Below are 20,743 nucleotides of genomic sequence, written 5' to 3'. Positions count from 1 at the left end.
TGACAGGATCAATAAATAACTTAAATCTGAAAGACATAACAGCACAGGAGGAGAAAGAACTGAAATGCTCGGTGTGTGTGTGTGTGTGTGTGTGTGTGTGTGTGTGTGTGTGTGTCTGAAGACATACAGGAGTTCTATGAGCTGACAGTTTGTGAGAACCAGACAATGAGCCAACCAAACACACCTGGACAGGTATGAACACACACACACACACACACAGTACAGCAACACCCATCATTGTCCCCTAGCAACAGCTGCATAGCACCATGGCAACAGGAGCCCCCCCTCCTTCTGTCTCACTTGCCCATTGCTCTCTCTCTCTCTCTCTCTCTCTCTCGGTTAGTGCTGACAGACGGAGGAATAGAGCAAGAAACCAAAGATAGATGTACAAGGAAAGAGAGAGCGAGAGAGCGAGGGAGAGAGAGAGAGGGAGACACGCACAGAGAGAGAGAGAGAAAGAGAGAGAGAGAGAGAGGGAGAGAAAGCAAGAGGAGGGTAACATAAAGAGAATCAAGCATGAGTGTGTGAACGAGCTTGGACATGTGTGTGTGTGTGTGTGTGTGTGTGTGTGAGTGAGTGTGTGTGGCGATGGACTGTCTCTGCATCGTCACCACGAAGGTAAGACACACGGCCAGCATGCGCTCTAGAACATGCATGCTGGATGAGGACACACACACACATGCGCTCCAGCATCAGTCTGTCTGTGCGTGTGGTGAGCGTAGCCCGTTAGCATGTCTGCAGCTAGCTGTTAGCAGGGCCGTGGCCATTGGTAAATGTGGTCTTGATCAGCTGTTATCCCGGGACGGTGCAACAGGTCACGTTGAGTCCGGATGTCCGTTCGTCCCGGTTCATTGAGAAGCTCCCAGTTTATCCCAGTCCTTCCTGGTTTCAGTCCCAGTTTATCCCAGTCCTTCCTGGTTTCAGTCCCAGTTTATCCCACTCCTTCCTGGTTTCAGTCCCAGTTTATCCCAGTCCTTCCTGGTTTCAGTCCCAGTTTATCCCAGTCCTTCCTGGTTTCAGTCCCAGTTTATCCCAGTCCTTCCTGGTTTCAGTCCCAGTTTATCCCAGTCCTTCCTGGTTTCAGTCCCAGTTTATCCCAGTCCTTCCTGGTTTCAGTCCCAGTTTATCCCAGTCCTTCCTGGTTTCAGTCCCAGTTTATCCCAGTCCTTCCTGGTTTCAGTCCCAGTTTATCCCAGTCCTTCCTGGTTTCAGTCCCAGTTTATCCCAGTCCTTCCTGGTTTCAGTCCCAGTTTATCCCAGTCCTTCCTGGTTTCAGTCCCAGTTTATCCCAGTCCTTCCTGGTTTCAGTCCCAGTTTATCCCAGTCCTTCTTGGTTTCAGTCCCAGTTTATCCCAGTCCTTCCTGGTTTCAGTCCCAGTTTATCCCAGTCCTTCCTGGTTTCAGTCCCAGTTTATCCCAGTCCTTCCTGGTTTCAGTCCCAGTTTATCCCAGTCCTTCCTGGTTTCAGTCCCAGTTTATCCCAGTCCTTCCTGGTTTCAGTCCCAGTTTATCCCAGTCCTTCCTGGTTTCAGTCCCAGTTTATCCCAGTCCTTCCTGGTTTCAGTCCCAGTTTATCCCAGTCCTTCCTGGTTTCAGTCCCAGTTTATCCCAGTCCTTCCTGGTTTCAGTCCCAGTTTATCCCAGTCCTTCCTGGTTTCAGTCCCAGTTTATCCCAGTCCTTCCTGGTTTCAGTCCCAGTTTATCCCAGTCCTTCCTGGTTTCAGTCCCAGTTTATCCCAGTCCTTCCTGGTTTCAGTCCCAGTTTATCCCAGTCCTTCCTGGTTTCAGTCCCAGTTTATCCCAGTCCTTCCTGGTTTCAGTCCCAGTTTATCCCAGTCCTTCCTGGTTTCAGTCCCAGTTTATCCCAGTCCTTCCTGGTTTCAGTCCCAGTTTATCCCAGTCCTTCCTGGTTTTAAGTCCAGGACTAAACATCACTCTTTTCTGTTAGTGTACATGTGAACTTGTTGAGGTCATTAGCTCGGTAGCTACGCTAACATCACTCTACATGCTACAATCAAAAAAACAAAAAAAACATGCTACAATCAACCAGTGACGTGATTGGTCCGTCCGACCCAGTTTATAATCATGGACTGTCACTGGTTGCTTTATAATTAGCATGTTTTCATAGGACATTTCCAATTGGACCCAAGAATTAGATTGTTACCCTCGCCGAAGCGGAACCGAGGGTATTGCAATTGGGTGCGTTTGTCTGTTTGTCTGTCCGAGCGCATAACTCAAAAACTAGGAACCCAATCGACTTGAAATTTTTACACGAGCAAGGGTCTGTCCGTGGCTCGGTCCTCCCCGAGAATGGCGTTGATCCGGATCTGGATCCAGATTCTAGAATTATTTTTACATTTGGAATTGTGCCTGTGCTGTAAAGTGTCACTTTAAGAGGGAGGGACACGAATGGCATGATGGGAAAAAGAGTCCAGAAGGAGTCTTGTAGTACGTTCCGGAGCAGCAAGCTAGAGCAGGTTTGGCCCCTCTGATCCAGAAGCCCTGTTTACTGTCTCACTAGATCCAATAGTCTATTGGAGGCGGGGTCTGCAGTCTCTGATTGTCTTTCTAGTTTCAATTTGTAAAGTTCAAAGGTCACTGTGACATCATACGATAATTTACAAAACCCAACTTCACATGAGTGGCTGACAGGATAAAGTGATAAATAACATAATATTTCCTAAAGGTCAAAGTTCACCTTCAATTTGATTCCAGGATATTCCGTCCAATAGCTGGCTGGGACCACAGCTGATACAGTCCGGGTCCCCTGGACCGGGTCTTGGACCGGGACTCTTTCAGTGTGGTTGACTGATGGTTGTTTTGGGGTTAGGGTTAGGGTCCTTGTGACGGACCGCTTGTAAATAAAGCTCAGAAGAAGAATGACTGACTGTCTTTTCCTGTTTGTCTGGCTCCTCCTCTGTTCAGTGATGTCAGTTGCCAGGCAACACAGGCTCTTATAGCCTCGTTGTTACTATGACAACAGCGTCTCTCTCTTCAGGAGGTTTGGAATCAAAGTGAGTCTGTAGGTCACCTTGATGCAGGAGAGGCGTGATGTCATGGATTAATCAGCAGCATGATGGTGCTAATGCTAACTCTTGGAGCTAACCGCTAATGTTGTCTGTGTCTGCAGAAGTATCGGTACCAAGATGATGAGACTCCACCCATCAACCCCAGCCCCACTCACATGACCCACGGACACAGCACTGAGCTGAGCCACGCCCACCTGGACGGATTCACGCATCCCGCCGCTCTCACAGTACGCTTGTGGGCACACACACACAAACACGGCCTCGACAGCCAATAGGAAGGCTCCAGAGGTCCTTCGGGTGTTTTGATAGGTGCTAACGGAGAATCAGCATCACACCGTGTTCCTCATGAAGATATTTATAAATGGTTTTGACAGGTGCTCCTTGTGGAGGAGTTCTAGATGTTTTTGGAGATGTCTAACAACATTTCAGAGATCCCTGAGCAGGTCTGGTGATGTTTGGGAATTTTTGGAGAAGGTGGATCAGGGACATTTAATTCAAACTGTCAGTGAACCCCTTCCCTGCTGTGGTCTGAAACGATACCTACAGAATAAACCCACTAAGGGCCCATCCCAGCCTGAGGAGCTGGACTTTGTCTCCTGGCATTGGAGCCCCCACCTGTGATGGAATGAGGGGGACCAGCGGTGATGCAGACGTTCTTCAGGTGGATTCAGGCACACGTCGGCTCCCTGCTCGGTGAGACCTGACGGCTGCTAACGCTAAGCTAGGTGCCCTTGTTCATGCTTCAGGACGGCTTAAGATACCCTCCTTACACCGCGTTGTCCTGTCAGCCAATGGGAGGGGAGTGTAGAGCGTTGAGACTGCTCTTCACTTATTCTGCACGTCCTCACATGAGAAGCTCGATACGGACGTTTCCTACTTCAACGTGAGACGGTAGATTCTCAGCGGCTCCGTGTCTCCAGCCTGTTCTCACTGCTGCTTTTTATCGTTTGGCTGATGCTACCCGTTGAGGCCAGATTTAGAGCCCTCATTAGAGTTTTAGGGACATTCTAGAGTTCTTCAGATGGGTCTATTTGTCTTTCAGGAGGTTCTACTGGTCCTTAAGGATATTCTGTGGGTTATTTAGAAGGTTCTATGGCTCCTTGAGGAGGTTCTGTGGATCTTCTGGAAGGCTCTGTGTGGCTTGAGATAGTACTATGGGTCATTGAGGGGTCCTTGTGGAGGTTCTACTGGTCCTTTAAGAGATTATGTGAGTCATTGAGGAGGTTCTATGGGTTCCTGAGGGGTCCTTGTGGAGGTTCTTTGGGTCCTATAAGAGATTCTGTGAGTCATTGAGGAGGTTCTATGGGTTCCTGAGGGGTCCTTGTGGAGGTTCTATGGGTTCCTGAGGGGTCCTTAAGGACTGTGCTGATGAGTTTGGTTTTAGGTCAGCTGTTATTAATATTCTGTCTGAGCTGAGATCAGTCGTACAGCCCGAGGATTCATCACTGTTAATTACTGACACACACCCACACACACCCACACACACCCACACACACCCACACGCACACACACACACACACACGTACACACACATACACACACACACGCGTACACACACATACACACACACACACACCCACACACACCCACACGCACACACACGCAAACGCACACACACACACACGCGTACACACACATACACACACACACACCCACACACACCCACACGCACACACACACACACACACGTACACACACATACACACACACACGCGTACACACACATACACACACACACACACCCACACACACCCACACGCACACACACGCAAACGCACACACACACACACGCGTACACACACATACACACACACACACCCACACACACCCACACGCACACACACGCAAACGCACACACACGCAAACGCACACACACGCGTACACACACATACACACACACACACACACACACACACAGCGTGGGCTGCCTCTGATGCATCCCTCTGCCTTCTTTGCTCAGCCGTTGCTATGACAATGATGAGATGGGGTTACCTTGGCAACAACATTAGCCCGGATGTCTCTCTCTCTCTCTTTCTCAGCCACTGGCTGAGTGACATCACTGAGGGGAGGGGATTCCTTCAGAGAGCGAGAGAGAGCAGATAGAGACACACAGCGAGAAAGAGAGAGAGAGAGAGAGAGAGAGAGATGTGCAGGATGGTCGAGCAGAGAGAACGCGAGTGAACGGAGGAGGGACGAGTGGCAAACAGCTTCTGGTGCTTCGTCTTTTGGAGGATCAGCTTATGAATTCATCTCTCAGGATTCCGGTCGTTTATTTCCTCTCTTCCTGGATGAATCACGGACGCCATCGTCAATCATGTCTGCGTCTCTAATGAGTCTAGGAAACGGCACCTAACCAGTCTCTCCTGAGAACCACCCCTTCTTCCCTCTGATTGGCAGTCAATCTTTCATCCATCGCTCCATCATCAGCGTTTATGTAACGGAGAGAGGGGGGAAACAGGAAGTGATGTTTGTGTCTGTGTGGTACGCCAAGAAGATGGGACGAAGATTCATCAACAATGTGAGGAGAGCCAAGAGACACAGGCAGAGGATGATGGTAGGGGCCACACCGTTAATAACGCTGATTAGCATCTGATTGGCACGGGACCACAGGTCTGACCAATCCCGATGGATCAAGGACAGCTGCCTCTCTCGGAGGCAGGACTGTCTGTGCTCTGATTGGTTACATTTCTATTCAGTTAGCCAAATTAGAGTTTGTTGTTTGGGCTCCGGGGTGGACAATGCTGTCTACTTTCACTCAGTATAGAAAACTATACGTACTTGCATAGGCAGTGTAATTTGATGATGTAGTGCGGTGTCAGATCGCATACTACTGCAGTATACTTACCAGAAATCATGAACCCAACATCTGGCTGAATATCTTTTCATGTCAAAACATATTTATGTTGTTCCTTTCCTATTGACAAGCCTTAAAACGCTCGTAAGCCCTGCCCTTTCGACGACACGCCCGCTTTTGGGCCGTTCGGAGTTTGCTATCTGGTACTCATTTTGTACTGCGTTTAGGTTTTGTCTGGAATGATGAGATCTGGGACATGGTGCTAGTTTCACCTTTAGCTTTAGTTAGCTACAGGACAGTTAGCTTCCTCAGATGTTGGTAACTATTTATATCTTTAGCTTTATTTAGCTATAGGACCATTAGCTTTATTAGATGTTAGTAAGTATATTGTAATGTTTAGCTTTAGTTAGCTATAGGACCGTTAGCTTCACTAGATGTTAGTAAGTATTCTAATGTTTAGCTTTAGTTAGCTATAGGACAGTTAGCTTCATCAGAATTATTTGTTTAGCTTTAGTTAGCTATAGGACAGTTAGCTTCATCAGATTTATTTGTTTAGCTTTACTTAGCTATTGGACAGTTAGCTTCATCAGATTTATTTGTTTAGCTTTACTTAGCTATTGGACCGTTAGCTTCACTAGATGTTAGTAAGTATTCTAATGTTTAGCTTTAGTTAGCTATAGGACAGTTAGCTTCATCAGAATTATTTGTTTAGCTTTAGTTAGCTATAGGACAGTTAGCTTCATCAGATTTATTTGTTTAGCTTTACTTAGCTATTGGACCGTTAGCTTCACTAGATGTTAGTAAGTATTCTAATGTTTAGCTTTAGTTAGCTATAGGACAGTTAGCTTCATCAGAATTATTTGTTTAGCTTTAGTTAGCTATAGGACAGTTAGCTTCATCAGATTTATTTGTTTAGCTTTACTTAGCTATTGGACCGTTAGCTTCACAAGATGTTAGTAAGTATTGTAATGTTTCGCTTTAGTTAGCTATAGGACAGTTAGCTTCATCAGATTTATTTGTTTAGCTTTAGTTAGCTATAGGACAGTTAGCTTAATCAGATTTATTTGTTTAGCTTTAGTTAGCTATTGGACCGTTAGCTTCACTAGATGTTAGTAAGTATTGTAATGTTTAGCTTTAGTTAGCTATAGGACAGTTAGCTTCATCAGATTTATTTGTTTAGCTTTAGTTAGCTATTGGACCGTTAGCTTCACTAGATGTTAGTAAGTATTGTAATGTTTAGCTTTAGTTAGCTATTGGACCGTTAGCTTCACTAGATGTTAGTAAGTATGGTAATGTTTAGCTTTAGTTAGCTATAGGACAGTTAGCTTCATCAGATTTATTTAGTGTTTGTCTGTACTTCAAAGTCATATTTACCGTCACAATGAAAAATATAGACAACCTTTATGTGTCATGGTGTGCGCTGCGGTGACGCTGCGAGGAGTACATGAACTTACATTTGTTTATGTTGCACTGTTGTATTGGATCCTCCTCTTCATTTTCACAAGCTGATAAGTCTTGATAAGCCCCTCCCATTCTGTTGCAGCCTAAGATGGCAATCGAGGGTGAGAGAGGGGTCATCGTTTCACACTCAACTATTGGCTCATTCTGAACACGACATTCACGAATCAGTATACACACTACATTTTCACATGATTGTCAATACACTTACACTGAGAGAGAGGTTAATTAATTGATCACTGGAACGCAGCCTCGCTCTCCTCTCTGTTATGTAACTATTGTGAAGCTCGCTCTTCCAGAAAGAGAGAGAGGTGAACGACTGAAGGCCTCCAGGGAAACAGTCAGTGACAGACGAGCTTTAGCTCAGCAACTACACACAACAGCTAACCCTTCATACCGTAGCAGGAAATGAGCAGCAGCGGTAGCATAATGCTAGCCGTAAATGAGCAGCAGCTGGAGCATAATGCTAGCAGGAAAAGACAGGCAGCTGGAGCATAATGCTAGCAGGAAAAGACAGGCAGCTGGAGCATAATGCTAGCAGGAAAAGACAGGCAGCTGTAGCATAATGCTAGCAGGAAAAGACAGGCAGCTGGAGCATAATGCTAGCAGGAAAAGACAGGCAGCTGGAGCATAATGCTAGCAGGAAAAGACAGGCAGCTGGAGCATAATGCTAGCAGGAAAAGACAGGCAGCTGTAGCATAATGCTAGCAGGAAAAGACAGGCAGCTGGAGCATAATGCTAGCAGGAAAAGACAGGCAGCTGGAGCATAATGCTAGCAGGAAAAGACAGGCAGCTGGAGCATAATGCTAGCAGGAAAAGACAGGCAGTTGGAGCATAATGCTAGCAGTAAATGAGCAGCAGCTGTAGCATAATGCTAGCCGTAAATGAGCAGCAGCTGGAGCATAATGCTAGCAGTAAATGAGCAGCAGCTGTAGCATAATGCTAGCCGTAAATGAGCAGCAGCTGTAGCATAATGCTAGCAGTAAGATATTTCTGTTATAAATACGACCGTTGAATCTTTGATGTTTTGTGATAAATCAAGGCTTTCTGATGCTCATGCGGCAGGAAGTGATGTAATAACGACTGTGTGCACAAGACGTTATAAAAGATGTGGCCGCAGTTGCTACAGTCACAGTTGCCATGGTCAACCTTCTCTTTAGTTGCCATGGAGATGCTGATCATGTGATGTTCTGTGTTTTTACAGATGAACGGCTCAGAGGGGGAACTGGAGTATGAGGAGATCACTTTGGAGAGGGTGAGTACTGCACAGAAACAGAGTAGTACACAGGAAAATACAGTACTACACAGTAACAGACCATACTACACAGTAGCAGACAGTACTACACAGTAACAGATAATAGTAAACAGTAACAGACCATACTACACAGTAGCAGTACTACACAGAAGGCGGAGGTCCTGATGGTACAGAAGCAGCACCTAATGAACTGACCAATCGTGGAGGTGAACAGGTGACTGCAGGCAGGACTGTGATTGGCTGTTTGTCTTCCTTTGGGATGAAGGGGACACCTGTCCAGGTTGAACCCCTCCTCGAGTTCCTCCAGGCCTGAAAGCAGATCCTCAAATCATGTTCTTCACTGGAGGACGTGAAACCGAGCTGATCAGGATCCATACATGTGATTGATCTGTGTTCAGGGGAACTCCGGTCTGGGCTTCAGCATCGCCGGAGGAACCGATAATCCTCACATCGGAGACGACCCGTCGATCTTCATCACCAAGATCATCCCGGGAGGAGCAGCAGCGCAGGATGGACGTCTGCGGTAGCAACACACACGCACAGACACGCAACACGCACAACACACACACGCACAGACACGCAACACGCAACACGCAACACACACAACACACACAACACGCAACACACACAACACAACACACACGCAACACACACAACACATACACAACACACACGCAACACGCACAACACAACACACACGCACAGACACGCAACACACACACAACACACACGCAACACACACACAACACACACGCAACACACACACAACACACGCAACACACACGCACAGACACGCAACACGCAACACGCAACACACACAACACGCAACACACACAACACAACACACACGCAACACACACACACACAACACAACACACACGCACAGACACGCAACACACGCAACACACACAACACACACAACACACACGCAACACGCGCAACACACACAACACGCAACACACACAACACACACAACACACACACGCAACACACACACACAACACACACGCAACGCAACACACACAACACACAACACACACACGCAACACACACGCAACGCAACACACACAACACACACACACACAACACACACAACACACAACACACACACGCAACACACACACACAACACACACAACACACACGCAACACACACACACGCAACACACACACAACACGGACACGCAACACACACACACAGACACGCAACACACACACACAGACACGCAACACGCACACAACACACACGCACAGACACGCAACACGCACAACACACACACACACAGACACGCAACACACACAACACACACGCAACACACACACAACACGGACACGCAACACACACACAACACACACACAACACAACACACACAACACACACGCAACACAACACACACGCAACACACACACAACACAACACACACGCAACGCAACACACACAACACACACACAACACACACACAACACAGACACGCAACACACACAACACACACAACACACACGCAACACGCACAACACACACGCAACGCAACACAACACACACAACACACACGCAACGCAACACACACACAACACACACGCACAGACACGCAACACGCAACACGCACAACACACACAACACACACGCACAGACACGCAACACACGCAACACACACAACACACACAACACACACGCACAGACACGCAACACGCACAACACACACGCACAGACACGCAACACGCGCAACACACACGCACAGACACGCAACACACGCAACACGCACAACACACACAACACACACGCAACACACACAACACAACACACACGCAACACACACAACACACACACACAGACACGCAACACACACAACACACACACAACACAACACACACACAACACACACGCAACACACACACAACACACACGCAACACACACAACACATACGCAACACACACGCAACACACACACACACAACACAACACACACAACACACACGCAACACACACAACACACACAACACACACACAACACAACACACACACAACACACATGCAACACACACACAACACACACGCAACACACACGCAACACACACAACACACACGCAACACACACGCAACACACACACAACACACACGCAACACAGACACGCAACACACACAACACACAGACACGCAACACACACACAACACACACGCAACACACACACAACACACAACACACAACACACACACAACACAACACACACAACACACACGCAACGCAACACACACACAACACACACGCAACACGGACACGCAACACACACAACACACACACAACACACAACACACACACGCAACACACACAACACACACGCAACACACACAACACAACACACACGCAACACACACAACACACACGCAACACACACACACACAACACACACACAACACACAACACACACACAACACACACACAACACACACGCAACACACACAACACAACACACACGCAACACACACAACACACACGCAACGCAACACACACACAACACACACACAACACATACACAACACACACGCAACACACACAACACACACGCAACACACACACACACAACTCACACACAACACACAACACACACACAACACACACACAACACACACGCAACACACACAACACAACACAACACACACGCAACACACACAACACAACACAACACACACGCAACACACACAACACACACGCAACGCAACACACACACAACACACACACAACACAACACACACAACACACACGCAACGCAACGCAACACACACACAACACACACGCAACACGGACACGCAACACACACAACACACACACAACACACAACACACACAACACATACACAACACACACGCAACACACACAACACATACACAACACACACGCAACACACACAACACACACGCAACACACACACACACAACACACACACAACACACAACACACACACAACACACACGCAACACACACAACACAACACAACACACACGCAACACACACAACACACACGCAACGCAACACACACACAACACACACACAACACATACACAACACACACGCAACACACACAACACAACACAACACACACGCAACACACACAACACACACGCAACACACACACAACACACACACAACACACAACACACACACAACACAACACACACAACACACACGCAACGCAACACACACACAACACACACGCAACACGGACACGCAACACAACACACACGCAACACAGACACGCAACACGCACAACACACACACAACACACACGCAACACACACAACACAACACACACGCAACACAACACAACACACACAACACACACGCAACGCAACACACACACAACACACACGCAACACACACGCAACACACACAACACACACGCAACACACGCAACACACACAACACACACACAACACACACGCAACACACACAACACACACGCAACACACGCAACACACACAACACACACACAACACACACACAACACACACACAACACACACGCAACACACACAACACAACACGCACAACACACACACAACACGGACACGCAACACACACACAACACACACGCAACACACACGCAACACGGACACGCAACACACACAACACGGACACGCAACACACACACAACACACACGCAACACGGACACGCAACACACACAACACACACAACACACAACACACACGCAACACACACAACACACACAACACACACAACACACACGCAACACACACACAACACACACAACACACACGCAACGCAACACACACACAACACACACACAACACGGACACGCAACACAACACACACGCAACGCAGACACGCAACACAACACACACACAACACAACACACACAACACACACGCAACGCAGACACGCAACGCAGACACGCAACACACACAACATACACAACACACACACACGCAACACGCACACACACAACACACACAACACACACACAACATACACAACACACACACACGCAACACGCACGCAACACGCACACACACAACACACACAACACGGACACGCAACACACACGCAACACGGACACGCAACACACACGCAACGCAGACACGCAACACGCACAACACACACGCAACACGCACACAACACACATGCAACACACACAACACACACACAACACACACACAACACGGACACGCAACACACACACAACGCAGACACGCAACACGCACAACACACACACAACACACACGCAACACACACACAACACAACACACACGCAACGCAGACACGCAACACGCACAACACACACGCAACACACACACAACACAACACACACACAACACAACACACACAACACACACAACACACACAACACAGACAACACACACACACACAACACACACAACACAGACAACACACACACACACACAACACAACACACACAACACACACACACACAACACATACAACACACACACAACACGGACACGCACACACACAACACAACACACACGCAACGCAGACACGCAACGCAGACACGCACACACACAACACAACACACAACACACACGCAACACGCACGCAACACGCACACACAACACACACAACACACACGCAACGCAGACACGCAACGCAGACACGCACACACAACACACACGCAACGCAGACACGCACACACAACACACACAACACACACAACACACACGCAACGCAGACACGCAACGCAGACACGCACACACAACACACACAACACACACAACACAACACACAACACACACGCAACACGCACGCAACACGCACACACAACACACACAACACACACGCAACGCAGACACGCAGCGCAGACACGCACACACAACACACGCAACACGCACACACAACACACACGCAACGCAGACACGCACACACAACACACATGCAACGCATACACGCAACGCAGACACGCACACACAACACACACACAACGCAGACACGCAACACACACAACACACACACACACACAACACACACAACACACACACAACACGGACACGCAACACGCACACACACAACACACGCAACGCAGACACGCAACGCAGACACGCACACACAACACACACAACACAACACACAACACACACGCAACACGCACGCAACACGCACACACAACACACACAACACACACGCAACGCAGACACGCACACACAACACACACACAACGCAGACACGCAACACACACACACACACACAACACACACGCAACGCAGACACACAACACGCACACACACACACACACAACACACACGCAATGCAGACACACAACACACACACACAACACACATGCAACGCAGACACACAACACGCACACACACAACACACACACAACGCAGACACGCAACACACACACGCACACACAACACACACACAACGCAGACACGCAACACACACAACACACACACACAACACACACAACACACACACAACACGGACACGCAACACACACACACACAACACACGCAACGCAGACACGCACACACAACACAACACACAACACACACGCAACACGCACGCAACACGCACACACAACACACACAACACACACGCAACGCAGACACGCACACACAACACAACGCAGACACGCAACACACACACACACACACAACACACACGCAACGCAGACACACAACACGCACACACACACAACACACATGCAACGCAGACACACAACACGCACACACACAACATACACACAACGCAGACACGCACACACACACAACACACACGACACACACGCAACGCAGACACACAACACGCACACACACACGACACACACACAGAGTTGTTTTCTTCACCTCCAGGGTGAACGACAGCATCGTATTCGTGAATGACGTTGACGTGCGCGAGGTCGCTCACTCCATCGCCGTGGAGGCGCTGAAGGAGGCGGGGCCTGTAGTTAGACTGTACGTCCTGAGGCGACGCCCCCCAAGTGAACGCATCACACAGATCAAACTGATGAAAGGACCTAAAGGTAGACGGGTTACTTGATGATGAGTGTTTACCTGCGTGCGTTGACCCGACCTTTGACCTCTGACGGTTCTGCAGGGCTGGGCTTCAGTATCGCTGGCGGGGTCGGGAACCAACACGTCCCAGGAGACAACAGCATCTACGTCACCAAGATCATTGAGGGCGGGGCGGCGCACCGCGACGGGCGTCTCCAGATCGGCGACAAAATACTGGCTGTACGAGACCCCCCGGGCCTCTGCTGTTCCCCACGGGGCCTCGTCTGACCTGACCTTTGACCCCTTCAGGTGAACCACATGTCTCTGGAGGACGTCCTTCATGAAGATGCCGTGTCGGCTCTGAAGAACACCGGAGAGGTGGTCTACCTGAAGGTGGCCACGCCCAACTCCCAGTACATACACCCAGCTGATCGATACAGCCCCCCCGACCTGACCAGCTGTAAGCGCTACCCTTGATGTTAGCTCATAGCAGCAAGCTAGCATGAGCGTTAGCTAATGTTGGCTACTGGATGTCTGCAGCCTACATGGAGCCAGACTACATGTGTGATTACCCACAAGCCCTCCCGCCTCCATCGCCACGACGACACTCCCCTGTCCCCCGTGGCATGATGGGAGAGGACGAATACTCCAGGGAACCTCGCCGGGTGTGCGTGCAGCGCGGCTCCACCGGACTGGGCTTCAACATCGTGGGTGGAGAGGATGGAGAGGGGATCTTCATCTCCTTCATCCTCGCAGGAGGACCAGCAGACCTGAGTGGGGAGCTCCGGAAGGGGGACCAGATCCTCAGTGTGAGTACACAGACCAGGACCAGACCAGGTCCTCAGTGTGAGTACACAGACCAAGACCAGACCAGGTCCTCAGTGTGAGTACACAGACCAGGTCCAGACCAGGTCCTCAGTGTGAGTACACAGACCAGGACCAGACCAGGACCAGACCAGGTCCTCAGTGTGAGTACACAGACCAGGACCAGACCAGGTCCTCAGTGTGAGTACACAGACCAGGACCAGACCAGGACCAGACCAGGTCCTCAGTGTGAGTACACAGACCAGGACCAGACCAGGTCCTCAGTGTGAGTACACAGACCAGGACCAGACCAGGACCAGACCAGGTCCTCAGTGTGAGTACACAGACCAGGACCAGACCAGGTCCTCAGTGTGAGTACACAGACCAGGACCAGACCAGGTCCTCAGTGTGAGTACACAGACCAGGACCAGACCAGGTCCTCAGTGTGAGTACACAGACCAGGACCAGACCAGGTCCTCAAGGTGAGTACACAGACCAAGACCAGACCAGGTCCTCAAGGTGAGTACACAGACCAGGACCAGACCAGGTCCTCAAGGTGAGTACACAGACCAGGACCAGACCAGGTCCTCAGTGTGAGTACACAGACCAGGACCAGACCAGGTCCTCAGTGTGAGTACATGCTAACATGCTAGCCTGTATAAATCCTCTGATGCTAACATGCTAGCCTGTATAAATCCTCTGATGCTAACATGCTAGCCTGTATAAATCCTCTGATGCTAACATGCTAGCCTGTATAAATCCTCTGATGCTAACATGCTAGCCTGTGTAAATCCTCTGATGCTAACATGCTAGCCTGTGTAAATCCTCTGATGCTAACATGCTAGCCTATATAAATCATCTGATGCTAACATGCTAGCCTGTATAAATCATCTGATGCTAACATGCTAGCCTATATAAATCCTCTGATGCTATGATGCTAACATGCTAGCCTGTGTAAATCCTCTGATGCTAACATGCTAGCCTATATAAATCATCTGATGCTAACATGCTAGCCTGTATAAATCATCTGATGCTAACATGCTAGCCTATATAAATCCTCTGATGCTATGATGCTAACATGCTAGCCTGTGTAAATCCTCTGATGCTAACATGCTAGCCTGTGTAAATTCTCTGATGCTAACATGCTAGCCTGTATAAATCCTCTGATGCTAACATGCTAGCCTGTATAAATCATCTGATGCTAACATGCTAGCCTATATAAATCATCTGATGCTAACATGCTAGCTTATATAAATCCTCTGATGCTAACATGCTAGCCTGTGTAAATCCTCTGATGCTAACATGCTAGCCTGTGTAAATCCTCTGATGCTAACATGCTAGCCTGTGTAAATCCTCTGATGCTAACATGCTAGCCTATATAAATCATCTGATGCTAACATGCTAGCCTGTATAAATCATCTGATGCTAACATGCTAGCCTATATAAATCCTCTGATGCTATGATGCTAACATGCTAGCCTATATAAATCCTCTGATGCTATGATGCTAACATGCTAGCCTGTGTAAATCCTCTGATGCTAACATGCTAGCCTGTGTAAATCCTCTGATGCTAACACAGGTGAACGGGGTGGACCTCAGGTATGCGACACACGAACAGGCAGCAGGAGCTCTGAAGAACGCTGGACAGACGGTCACCATCGTAGCGCAGTACCGACCTGAAGGTAACTGTTGCCTGGCAACGCCTGTCCAATGACATCACCGCTAGCTGATGACATCGATGTGATGAACGGCTCTCTCATCAACACAAACAGATGATGGACTTTAGCGAGCGAAACACACCTGGGACAGGTGAAGGAAGTCTGATGAGAGCGTTACTCAGGGATTTAAAGAAACATCTCACTGAGCTTCACTGTTTCCTCCTTTGTTGGTCCCAGAGAGGCAGAGAGAGAGAGAGAGAGAGAGGGGGGCAGAGAGAAGAGAGAGAGAGAGGCAGAGAGGGAGAGAAGAGAGGGAGGCAGAGAGAAGAGAGAGAGAGAGAGAGAGAGAGGGAGGCAGAGAGAAGAGAGAGAGAGGGAGGGAGAGAGGGAGGCAGAGAGAAGAGAGAGAGAGGGAGGGAGAGAGGGAGAGAAGAGAGGGAGGCAGAGAGAAGAGAGAGAGGGAGGGAGAGAGGGAGAGAAGAGAGGGAGGCAGAGAGAGAGAGAGAGGTTGCGTCTCTTTCTTCATAACTTTATTGACGTTATTCTTTCAGAATTTAATGATAATGATAATGATAATGATCAGCATGATAATGATCAGCATTATCGACCGCAGGTCGTGGATCTTGGCTTCAAAGCGATCAGCATTATCATGCTGATCATTATCATTATCTTTCAGAATTTAAGCTGCTTTTTTGGCCGGATTCTTTCTTAGCAGTATAAACTTTGGTCTCTTCTCTGATTGGCTATTGGAGCTAGCCCTAAGCTAGCCTTAAGCTAGCATCGACTAGCTCAGATCATCCGTCTCTCATCCTGCAGAGTATAGTCGCTTTGAAGCCAAGATCCACGACCTGCGGGAGCAGATGATGAACAGCTCGTCTGGAAGTCTGAGAGCCAGCCGCAGCTTCTACGTCAGGTAAACACACCTGGACAGGTCGTCCACCACAACTCAGGTGAGACCAGCGGTGATCTGTGAGCAGCACGGCTCATCAGGCCGCGGCGACCCGGTAACAGGCCCAGCACGCACGGCGGTAATGCAGCACTAGTGCCAGAAGGTGGCACTAGTGCTGCATTCCTAACAAGAGAAGAAGACACACCGGACCTGGGACTGGAGCCTGGCTCTGCTTTCAGGGCCCTGTTTGACTACGAGAAGCAGTGGGACGGTGGCGTCCTGTCCCAAGCGCTGGACTTTAGCTTCGGCGAGGTCCTCCACGTGGTGGACGGCGCCGACGAGGAGTGGTGGCAGGCCAGACGGGTCAACCAGCAGGGGGAGCTGGAGGAGCTGGGCTTCATCCCGTCCAAACACAGGTAGTTACAGCACGGGGTCAGGGGTCAGGGGTCAGGGTTAGGGCTCATGCTGCCCCTCTGTGTGTTTCAGAGTAGAGAGGAAGGAGTGGTCACGCATGAAGAGTAAAGGTGATCAAACAGGCCCGATCAATGGAGGGAAAGGGGTTTCCATGGTTACTTTGATAATGGAAGGTTTTCTCCTCACAGGGCGAGAAGCTTTCGTCCACAGCTACGAGCTCATCACCCAAATCGAAGGTCAGTGTCATATTAACCTTTGACCTCAAACGCTTAGGTCACGGTTCAGGTCAGACCCCCGTAGATCTGGACCCGGTTCAGGTCAGACCCTGAGCCGGTGCAGAACTGATCCACAGCAGCAGCCCGTATCCTACGTATTATACATGCTCTGCTACCTGACGTCCACCAGGTGAGGCGAGAACACTTCCTGCCCACCTGTGACCTGTGCTAGTTAGAGTTAGTTAACTCTTAACTCCCACAGAACCATCAGAACCATCAGAACCATACCCAGGTGTGCTCTCACCGCCGCTAACATTAGCTTTCTGCTGTGTGTCTTCAGTGGACTACGCTCGGCCCGTTATCATCTTGGGTCCGACCAAAGACCGGGTCAATGACGACCTGCTGTCCGAGTTCCCGGACAAGTTCGGCTCATGCGTCCCTCGTAAGTGACCCGCGTCAGACGGCCGACCAGAACAAAACGAGTGACGAGTTCCTCTGCAGACCGAACAGAACAAAACGAGTGACGAGTTCCTCTGCAGACCGAACAGAACAAAACGAGTGACGTGTTCCTCTCTGCAGACCGAACAGAACAAAACGAGTGACGTGTTCCTCTCTGCAGACCGACCAGAACAAAACGAGTTCCTCTGCAGACCGAACAGAACAAAACGAGTGACGTGTTCCTCTGCAGACCGAACAGAACAAAACGAGTGACGTGTTCCTCTGCAGACCGAACAGAACAAAACGAGTGACGTGTTCCTCTCTGCAGACCGAACAGAACAAAACGAGTGACGAGTTCTTCTCTGCAGACCGAACAGAACAAAACGAGTTCCTCTGCAGACCGAACAGAACAAAACGAGTGACGTGTTCCTCTCTGCAGACCGAACAGAACAAAACGAGTGACGAGTTCCTCTGCAGACCGACCAGAACAAAACGAGTGACGAGTTCCTCTCTGCAGACCGACCAGAACAAAACGAGTTCCTCTGCAGACCGAACAGAACAAAACGAGTGACGAGTTCTTCTCTGCAGACCGAACAGAACAAAACGAGTGACGAGTTCCTCTCTGCAGACCGACCAGAACAAAACGAGTTCCTCTGCAGACCGAACAGAACAAAACGAGTGACGAGTTCTTCTCTGCAGACCGAACAGAACAAAACGAGTGACGAGTTCTTCTCTGCAGACCGAACAGAACAAAACGAGTGACGAGTTCTTCTCTGCAGACCGAACAGAACAAAACGAGTGACGAGTTCCTCTGCAGACCGAACAGAACAAAACGAGTGACGTGTTCCTCTGCAGACCGAACAGAACAAAACGAGTGACGTGTTCCTCTCTGCAGACACGACCCGTCCCCGCAGGGACTACGAGGCAGATGGGCGGGACTACCATTTTGTCTCATCGCGGGAACAGATGGAGCGGGACATCCAATCGCATCGCTTCATTGAGGCGGGGCAGTACAACAACCACCTGTACGGGACTTCGGTGCAGAGTGTCAGGCAGGTGGCGGAGCAGGTGAGTCGCGGCGCTTCGTGTTTCTAAGCTGGTGAAGAGGCGTGTCTGAGGCGTGTCTGTTGATCAGGGGAAACACTGCATCCTGGACGTGTCGGCCAACGCCGTGAGGAGACTGCAGGCCGCTCACCTTCACCCCATCGCCATCTTCATCCGCCCACGATCCCTGGAGAACATCCTGTAAGTCAGTGAGGATGCAGGTGAGACACCTGAACAAGTCCGTGACGTTAGCGTTCATGTGCAGGGACCTGAACAAGCGTCTGTCAGAGGACCAGGCCAGGAAAGCTCTGGACCGAGCCATCAAGCTGGAACAAGACTTCCTGGAGTGTTTCACAGGTAAAAGCACACCTGACATTTGTAGGAGGAGCATCTCCTGGTGCGATATCAACTGGAGTGTGTTCGTGTGCAGCCATCATGTACGGCGACAGCTTCGAGGAGGTGTACCACCTGGTCAAAGCCGTCATCGAGGAGCAGAGTGGACCTTACATTTGGGTTTCTGCCCGCGACAGACTGTGATTGATCAGCCGCTCCCCAGAAGCCCACCTGGGGGGACACGCCCCATTTCTTTTCTTTCTACAGGAAGGTGACGAGGCAGCAGTCTGAGCTGTCTCTCCACCCGGTCGTGTTGTACTATCAGTAAATAATGGATCAATGACTAGAGAGCTCTGGTGAGAATCAAGTATTTCTAGACTTTTATTTATTGATCTCTCTGTGATTGATGATGTGTGGGAGTGTGTGTGTGTGTGTGTGTGTGTGTG

The 20,743-nt window shown here is 49.4% G+C and overlaps 1 protein-coding gene across 1 annotated transcript; it reads left to right on the top strand.

The window, feature by feature from the left end:
* The first annotated feature begins 8,485 nt into the window (after positions 1 to 8,485).
* LOC137911601 (disks large homolog 4-like) lies at positions 8,486 to 20,729 on the top strand. The gene is made up of 15 exons (XM_068755984.1): positions 8,486 to 8,536; positions 8,935 to 9,059; positions 14,363 to 14,532; positions 14,607 to 14,743; positions 14,813 to 14,963; positions 15,044 to 15,312; positions 16,886 to 16,988; positions 17,781 to 17,877; positions 18,093 to 18,269; positions 18,340 to 18,503; positions 18,823 to 18,924; positions 19,816 to 19,992; positions 20,039 to 20,165; positions 20,230 to 20,321; positions 20,395 to 20,729. Exons 1-15 carry the CDS (start codon positions 8,486 to 8,488, stop codon positions 20,499 to 20,501), a joined length of 2,049 nt encoding a protein of 682 aa, XP_068612085.1. The 3' UTR covers positions 20,502 to 20,729.
* The last annotated feature ends 14 nt before the right edge of the window (positions 20,730 to 20,743 follow it).

The sequence above is a fragment of the Brachionichthys hirsutus genome, chromosome 23 (assembly GCF_040956055.1).
Source record: "Brachionichthys hirsutus isolate HB-005 chromosome 23, CSIRO-AGI_Bhir_v1, whole genome shotgun sequence".
NCBI classification, from domain to species: Eukaryota; Metazoa; Chordata; class Actinopteri; order Lophiiformes; family Brachionichthyidae; genus Brachionichthys; species Brachionichthys hirsutus.
Note: the sequence above shows the minus strand (reverse complement) of the source record. Positions and strands in the feature narration are given on the sequence as shown.